Genomic DNA, 9,005 nt, shown 5'->3' with positions numbered 1-9,005 from the left:
ATGTGTTATTGAAATGTTTGTTTCCTCTAAAATAAAATGAGTAATGTTAATGCAGTGGATATATTTCAACATTTTCCACAGTTTAACCATTAGATGCCATGATATCACTTACTGAAGCTAAAGGTAGGTAACATGCCTGTTACAAGCAGTGTGATGGGGTGGCACAAATGCAAGAGTAGGGTACAGGAGACCTGATTTCTCTGCTGCTGGTCTGCCAAGAAGCCTTGATGTATGAAGTCAAATGACTTGCTCCGTCACCCCACAAGTAAATTGAAGTGTAAGTTACTGAGACCCACTTTAAGCCCTTTATGATCTTTGACAGAGGACCCAAAGCATTGGGCTTTCATGTATCAGCATTTCACTGTAAGTCTAACTTTAACAAGGGAACAAACAGCTTGAGGTAACAAGTAGTTTCCAAGAAAGTTAATAGGATGGCTCATCCCACTAATTTACTGCTCATCTTGGTAAAATGAGGCATTTAGGATAAAACCCTAGATTCCTTACATTCAGTTTAGACTTTTTAAATCAAAACTGTCCACATCGTCTACCTGTTATCATTTTTATACTTACCAGGGATAATTTTTTTTTTTCTGTGCCTTAGCTGTTAAGGTGCTCTAGGACATCTTCCTGGAATCCTGTGTACCCACATGTTACTTCAAGCACTTTCAAAGGTGCTAAATCAGAGACCTGAGGTCCCCATTGTAATCTGTGGAGTGACATCTTAGCATAAAAGTTAGAGCACTTAAGTTAGACACCTGTAAAGGTGACGTGAACTCAAGCAGAGCTAACATACCAGGCTGCAGGCCAGTGCCGGGCACAGCTGCAGGAGCCAGCACCCCTTCCCTGTGGTGGTCTTGCCCCAGGAGCTTGGGCACACCACAGCACGGTCAGAGGCGGCCGAGTTGGGCTGACACATGCTCCAACTCCTGTGCAAGGACCCAGGCAGTGGTCCACTGTCTGATAACACGGCAACACCATTTCTTCTGCAGCACAGAGTCCCTGTTTCTCAGGGCACCTCAGAAACAAGGAAGGACTGAATGTCCAAACTGAAGTCCCCTCTTCATCCTACAGGTAAATGTCTCAGTGAAATTTTACACCAGTGCTGGCACTGTCAGCATTGACACTGTACCTGCTTCATAAGTGAATGGAGGGTGCTAGTGTCCCTTGATGTCATGTCCAGGGCTAACTGATGCTCCAGGAAGCAACTGCAGTTTTGCAAAAAGGCGCTATCAGACATACAGCAGTCACCATCTTGGAAAAAAAAAAAAAAATCCAGACATTCAATTGTCTGGGTAACCAGTGTTTGAAAAATCTTGTTATAGAAGACTGTAACTGTAACAAAGAACAGAATTGCTGCTTTTGGAGGAACAGGGAAAAGAGTTCAAAATGAATGAACACAACCCCTCAGTCCTAGTAACCTGTATGAAAAATCTGCCTCCTAATCCCAGAGAACTTCTAATCCACTAATAGAGAAACATATGTTCTATTTTAAGTTGAATATAGTTTAATAGATAGCTATAATTATGTCAACAGAAAAAAGAACAGTATCAGCCAATATGTACTGTAAGTCAAGCAAGTTATTTATTTTTTCAGCAGTTGGAATATACAGCTGCTCGTATTTGTTAGTATTTCACATTCATCATTACATTTATTTGCTTACTTACAAATTGGTGTGAAGTGCCACTTCTCTTTTCTTCCYAGCCAAATAGATTACAAGCTGTAGATATCACAATTACTATACAGAAATATGAATTACACGTGAACTGGATACAGCGATGGGAAGGAGGGGAGAGAGAAGGAGTCGTTAACTGTTAAAGATATAGACCACGTTCTGCCGAGAAAGAGGATCTGAAGGCTTGGAAGTCTGTGCTGCGTGGTGTGTGCACAGTAATGTATCCATCTCGGTTTAATATTTGCCAGGTAAATCAAAAAGCCCTCTCAAGCTACAGCAGCATATAATCTCCTTGAATGTTTTTCTGAGCTCCTGACTCCGGAATGCATAGATAAGTGGATCAATGATGGAATTGCACATGATGAGGATGAGGTAAAAGTTAAAGTGGGACATGAAGCACACACAGTAAGGGTTGTAGGGGCAGGAGATGTAGAAGATCAGGTGCAGGAAAAATGGGGCCCAGCACACAACAAAAACTCCAATCAGGATGGTGAGAGTGATGGCCCCTTTCATGTTGGCCCCTTGGCGAATAGGGCCAGTTCCTGGAAGAACTGCAATCTTTTTGATATGCATACGGGCCATCATGAACATGTGGACGTAGAGGGAGGCCATGAGAATGAGCATAGTGAAGAACATACTGATAAGGCAGATGATGACAACACTGCTGTCAGAGTAAACGATGAACAAAATGCCTGACACTGTGCAAGCAGCCCAGATGCATGTAATGATGACCCCTACGCGCTTCACCGTCATGATGTTATGGTACTGGAGGGCATAAAAGATAGTAAAATACCTGTCCACTGCTATTGAGAGGAGACTGCAAATTGATGCAAGCAGGGAACTGCAAATCACTGAGTCAATGACATTGTCAATGTTTATGGTAAAGCTCTGTGCGTCTGTGTCTGTGTTGTTTAGCAGCGTGATGACAATAGTTTCTGATCCGTTGGATACACTCACTAGCATGTCAGCCACCGCCAAGCTACAGATGAAGAAGTACATGGGCGAATGGAGGTTCTTGTTCTTGGCTATCGCCACAATGACCAAAACGTTCTCCAGCAAGCTGATGATGCCCAGAGTCACAAACACTTCTGGGGAAACAAAGAGTTGCTCATAGCAGCCTCCCGAGGAGTGGCCCTTGGTGTTCAGCTCACCGGCACCTCCGTGCGGTCCGTAGCTGTGGTTCCAGAAGTGGAGAGGCTGGAGTGTCCCACGCAGCTGGGTGAAATTCATCTTAGGGAGAGCTCCTTTCAGCCTCCTGCTTTTAAATCTGTCCTTTTTGCATCCCTTTGAAATCCTCCTTTGGTTTTTCAGTGGGGGAAGAAAAAAAAAAAAAAAAGTCAACACCAAGGCAGAACATAGTTCAGAACACTTTAACTGCTACTACAAAAGAAGGTTTCAAACTCAGAAATGCTGGTTTACTCTCTCACAGATGCCGTTTCTGACCATCATCACATTTACCCCAGTTATCTATGTCACTGAGTCCCAACAACCAGCTGTAAGTTTGCATCAGATTCTCCCATACATTCAGGTCCCATTTAGTTCACAGTTACACATTGCAGGGTTTTTTCCTTCCCTTCCATTAAGAGGGGTAAACAGAAAATGCTCAAGTGTCTGCTGCCGAGCAGAAACTAATTTCAAACTGCAAGCACCATTCTCGCTCTCAGACAGTGCATGCCGGCTGCCTGTTTTATGGTGTGTGGAGGAGAAAAATATCCAGGGGCACTCTCCGCCTCTGCTTTGCCTCCCAGCCAATGGGGCTCAGGAGCTGCGAAAAGTCGAGGGGCTGCTGCTTCTGAGTCTCTCTCAAACACCACACAGCACAGCTGATTCGGATGCAGCACCAGCTTCCAGGAGCCACAGGAAATCAGATGGGCTCTTGTAGATTTGTTTCACTTCTTGAACTTTTCAGAATAGTATTTTAATGCCTATTTTGTGGATTTTTAGTATCATCGATTTCTCTCCTTACGTCCACAACTGTACTAGCAATCCTACAAAATTCCCGCAGCTGCGCTGATGGCTTCTATTTTTAGACTGTGATTTACTCTTCCCTTCTGTGACACAAAGTTGCTCCACTTCGTATGTGTGGTAAATGGAAAATGGACTAGAAAGCAAGAGAATACTCATTTCCTCTTGGCTCTCTCTTCCAGACTATCTATGCATTAACTTTTCTATGCCTTAATTATCCATTTGCAAGGTGTGGTGTGGAGAGGCTGCAAGCTTTCTAAGCTTGTTGTAATTATTATTATTATTATTATTATTATTATTATTTTTAATTTTAGAAATGGAGGCCATCTAAGGACCAAAAAGAGAGCAGGGCTACTCCTTGGGAAGCTTCTGTGAGTCACAAACAGCTCAGTAAAATGTCCTAAAGAAAATAGTTTTGCCCACATAATATCCCTCTTCGTCCTCTTATTTCCAGGAAGGAAAAGATGATAGAATTAATTGTAGCTGCCCTGTCATCATCAGAAATTAGGATGCTGGGCAGGAAAGAATAGTTAGAGTAGATGAAGGAAAGCATTGAGAGACAAAGTTGCAAACTGTGAGAAACATGGCTCATACACTGGTAATGACTCCAAGACATTGGAGTCCCAAGGGTGTCTCTGTGCTTACTCGACATGAGCTGAAAGTCAGCTTCTCTGCACTCTGCCAAGGAAAGCCCTCAAGACAGGGGAGGAAAAAATGCCAAATGAACACGAAGAGACAGAGACAAAAGCTATTTTGCTGTTTCCTCTTACAAGCACTGCAACTGAGAATTAAACTCCCAAATTCCTGAACAAAGGCTAAAACACAGGTGGATTTTAAAGCTATGGAAGGTATAGAAAAGTCAGTCATTACACCTGAGTGTAAAGTTTGCAAAGTTGTTGGAATGAGTGAATGCAGTCACCAACCAGGAAGGCTGTGGATGAGACTGTGTCTGAAGCAAGAGGCAGTAAACAACAATTTTCTTCACCCTCCCAAACTTTGTTCACCACTCCTTGTGCTTGCTGGTTTATAAAATGGACAATTAAACAGACAGACAGAAATACAGTGTGCCTGTGGAAGCATAGCTATCTGTGCTCACACCCGAGCACCAGGGTGAAGCAGGATTTTACTGTCACATTTGGATTTGTGGGCCTTCCCCAGAAAGATAACTTCATAAAACTGAAACATAAACACCGAAGACAAACAAAGTAACTTGAGGCACAGGAAATCCCACATTTATCAGTGAGGAACTCATCATTCACCAGCAGCATCCTTGCAGTGAAAGAATAGCTTGCTGTTGAGAGAGAGATTTACATTCCTATCAAGACACGAGGCAAGCCAGGATTCAGAAAAATCTATTATCCTGTTACTCAGCCCTGGACCAGCACCCRCTATCTCCTGCTGCAGACAGGGCTTGCCTACCTAAACCTTAAGGGCATATCTACAATGGGAAAGCAGGGAGAAAATTTCCAGGAAGACCTGTGTGGGAGAGGAGCATCTCCTCAGACAAGGCTTTTTTTCTACACCTACAGCCAGAAATGTGCCATCTGCAAGTTATCCCAAGGAAGCAGCAGCTCAGCATCTCTTCCTTCACCAGCTCCATCTATGCTGGGAGCACCTATGGCACAAGGACCTCTCCCCTTTGCGTCCCTTGGTGGAGCCAGAGCCAGTCAGGCTAACAAGAGTTGGGAGAGAAGCTGCATCCAGAAGTTATTGTCCTGTTTGCTCCAGCCATCTGGCTGTCCGTTCCCTTTCTGCCTCCTCTCTTTCTCTGCACATTATCCCTGCTCTCATCCCCGCTTATCCTTCCATTTAGTATCTCTCTTCAAACAGATGCTACTCAGACAATGTGCCATCCTTGATTTGTCTTTAAAAATGGTTATAAAAAGGAATGTTGGTTATAGCATGGAAAAGAAAAGGATGAGTCTTTTCCACCCACTACCATCTCCACCTTGCTGTGAGGAAGGGTGTGCTTACCAGACACCCCCAGCCTGTCTCCCTGAAAACCAACCCTGAAATTAGACCCACTGTGCAGAGACACCCTACCTAATTCAGCTGGGGTCTGAAAGAAACCTAGCCTCATCTGCCTCCATGGCTCAGGTCTGTGCTAATTTAGGAACTACTGCACCATCATTCACCTCAGAATTTCGGCTCATGCTCTGCAAGTCATTCTTGAGGCAAAGTTACAGTTGTTTTGGTGTGTTAGCTGTTCGTATTTGTAGGATAAGGGTACATGACTGAAAGCAATGGGCTTATGGTAGCTTAGCAACTCAGTTGAGGCCCTGTAGGAGAGGATGCACCATTAGCCTGCTCTAACTGCAAGGTAAAACTTGTTATCTGAGCATTTTTTAAAATGAGAGAAAGTATATGTGTGTTTAAATACTTCTGCAATAGATGGATGTGTGTGTCTGGCTCTCACTTAGCAAARCCCAAACCATATAATGTTTAAAAAGCTCAGAGGAACCTAGCTCTCACATGCCTGAAAATATCGTAATATTTTAGGTTTTTACTGATGGCTAACAGGAGTAATATGCATAGCCTAAAATTATTTTTAAAATTTTAAAAGCCAAGGTTGAGCCAATATTTCTTTAAAAAAACACATAGAATCACAAATCACAGAATGGTTGAGGTTGGAAGGGACCTCTGCAGATCATCTCGTCCAAGTCCCCTGCTCAAGCAGGGTCACCTAGAGCATATTGCACAGGACCCTGTCCAGATGGCTTTTGAATCTCTCCAAGGCTGGAGACTCCACAGCCTCTCTGGGCAACCTGTGCCAGTGCTCTGTCACCCTCACAGTGAAGAAGTTTTTCCTCATGTTCAGATGGAACTTCCAGTGTTTCAGTTTGTGCCCATTGCCTCTTGTCTTATCGCTGGGCCTCACTGAGAAGAGTCTGGCCCCATCCTCTTGACACCCTCCCTTTAGATACTTGTACACATTAATAAGATCCCCTCTCAGCCTTCTCTTCTCCAAGCTAAACAGGCCAAGCTCTCTCAACCTTTCCTCACAAGAGAAATGTTCCAGCCCCCTAATCATCTTTGTAGCCCTTCGCTGGACTTGCTCCAGTAGTGCCACATCCCTCTTGTACTGGGGAGCCCAGAACTGGACGCAGTACTCCAGATGTGGCCTCACSAGGGCTGAGTAGAGGGGGAGGATCACCTCCCTCCACCTGCTGACAATGCTCTATCTGATGCAACCCCGGAGACCATTGGCCTTCTTGGCCACAAGGGCACATTGCTGCCTCATGCTTAACTTGTTGTCCGCCAGCGCTCCCAGGTCCTTCTCGGCAGAGCTGCTTTCTGGCAGGTCAACCCCCAACCTGTACTGGTGACTGGGGTTGTTCCTCCCTAGGCGCAGGACCCTGCACTTGCCTTTGTTGAGCTTCATGAGGTTCCCCTCCGCCCACCTCTCCAGCCTGTCCAGGTCCCTCTGAATGGCAGCACAGCCCTCTAGTGTATCAGCCACTCCTCCCAGTTTGGTATCATCAGCAAACTTGCTGAGGGTGCACTCTGTCCCTTCATCCAAGTCATTGATGAATAAGTTGAACAATATCATCCCATTTGCAATGACAGTGCACTTTATGCAAAGAGCTTTGCACTTCTCGCTGACCTGCATGAGGTTTCTGTAGGCCCAGTCCTCATGTTTCTCAAGGTCCCTCTGGACCAAAGCTCTGGTGTTTGGTGTATACACCACTTCCCCTAACTTACTGTTGTCTGCAAATTTGCTGAGGGTACATTCTGTATTAATATCCATGTTACTGGTGAAGAAATTGAACAATATTAGCCTTAGTATTGATCCCAGGGTACTACGCTTGTTATTTGCCATCAGGTAGACTGTTGACCAGTATTCAAGACATTCATTGCTACCTTTTGAGTCCATTAGTCTGGCCAGTTTTCAACCTACCAGAGACTGTTCATCCAGTCCAGATTTCTCTAGCTTCCAAATGACAATGCTGTGGAAGACGGTGTCAAAAGCCTTACTGAAGTCAAGGTATATGTGGTATATACCATGCACACCCACTGCTATCTCCCCATACACAGAGTCAGTAATTTCACCATAGAAAGCTATCAGATTGGTCAAGCATGATTTGTGCTTGGTAAATCCGCTTTGGTCCTGATCATCTTCTTACCCTGGGGTTAAATTGTTTTGAATGATACAAACTTCAAACAACAAAATAGGTCTCAGCTTAACGTCTCATGTCTAAGAGAACTGGTGAGCCTTTTGCCACCTCAGAACACTGACTGCACCTCTGTCATGTATATGAAAACACTGATCAGCAGAAGACTGGTCTTAATACATTTCCATCCAGCCTTTCATTTTGGAGTGTTTATCCTCTTGTAATCTTCATATTTTATTTTTTAACTTTTCTCTCTTGAGAGGACAGCAGGATTTAAACCAGCCATCTTCAGCTGTGAGATCATGAGCTTCTGTAGCTTGCCTAGCTTGCCTCTTTTCCTCATGCCAATTAGAAGAGCAGGAGAACATAGCCAACCCAGTCACAAAAAGCACAGAAACATATAGTCTCCTGGCAAATGATACATTTGCACCTACTTGAAGATGCTATAGATGTGCATAAGTGGTTTAGTTTTTTGATTAAAATGGTATGAGGAGGGCAGGGTTTTTGAGCCCTTAACCAACCATTTAAGACTGATCTCATTTCCATTTTAGGCCATTACAATTGTGAAGCTAAGTGTATCTCTCATGAAAATCATTTGCTTGGAGTTGGTGCAGCAACAACTACCCCTGCCTATGTCTTTTACCCCTTCTCCTGCCCCTCCAAAATAATCAGTTTTCTTTTACTTGCATGTAGATTTAGATGTTTATCTTCTCAAACTCATCAGAAGCACTTCATCCAAATGACTCCAGAAACTCCTTAATGTTGGTATCCCTCTCCAAATACCTCTTGAAAAGGTATTCAGCAGCATGCAGGATTAAGTACAAATTAAACCTTGCTCAGCAAACCAAAAAGCAATAATCCTGGATTTGTGATTTCCTCAGTTCATTTTATGTCAAAAAATAATCTGTTAATTTGGCCTTTTCCTTTGGTCATGACCTTCATATACAAATAAAATAGAGAGAAAATACTTTTAGCAATTACACACTCTTCTTCACTCCCCATACACTCCTGAACAGCTTTCAGTGCTGCCATCTCTTACTTTATATCATGATACAATTTTATATTATGAATTTTAGAATGACTTTTTTTTTCTAGCTTATCACGTTCAGTTTTGTTATAAAGTTATTCAACATTTTTCTGTGTGAAAAGTGCAGTTGCATTTTATTCTAGCAGAAGAAAGATCTAGTCAGTTCAGCTGTCTAACCAAGAAAACTTGAAAAATGGTATGTCTTATTAGAGTTGAATGAGAAACTCAG

The 9,005-nt window shown here is 43.4% G+C and overlaps 1 protein-coding gene across 1 annotated transcript; it reads right to left on the bottom strand.

Moving 5' to 3' along the window:
• Nucleotides 1–1,860: 1,860 nt before the first annotated feature.
• MC4R (melanocortin 4 receptor) lies at nt 1,861–3,455 on the bottom strand. Its single transcript, XM_026088869.1, has one exon. The coding sequence runs from the start codon at nt 2,900–2,902 to the stop codon at nt 1,907–1,909; it is 996 nt and encodes a 331-aa protein (XP_025944654.1). The 5' UTR covers nt 2,903–3,455; the 3' UTR covers nt 1,861–1,906.
• Nucleotides 3,456–9,005: the final 5,550 nt, after the last annotated feature.

Source organism: Apteryx rowi, unplaced genomic scaffold (genome assembly GCF_003343035.1).
Source record: "Apteryx rowi isolate R43461 unplaced genomic scaffold, aptRow1 scaffold_791, whole genome shotgun sequence".
NCBI classification, from domain to species: domain Eukaryota; kingdom Metazoa; phylum Chordata; class Aves; order Apterygiformes; family Apterygidae; genus Apteryx; species Apteryx rowi.
This window is presented reverse-complemented; position numbering and strand designations above follow the sequence as displayed.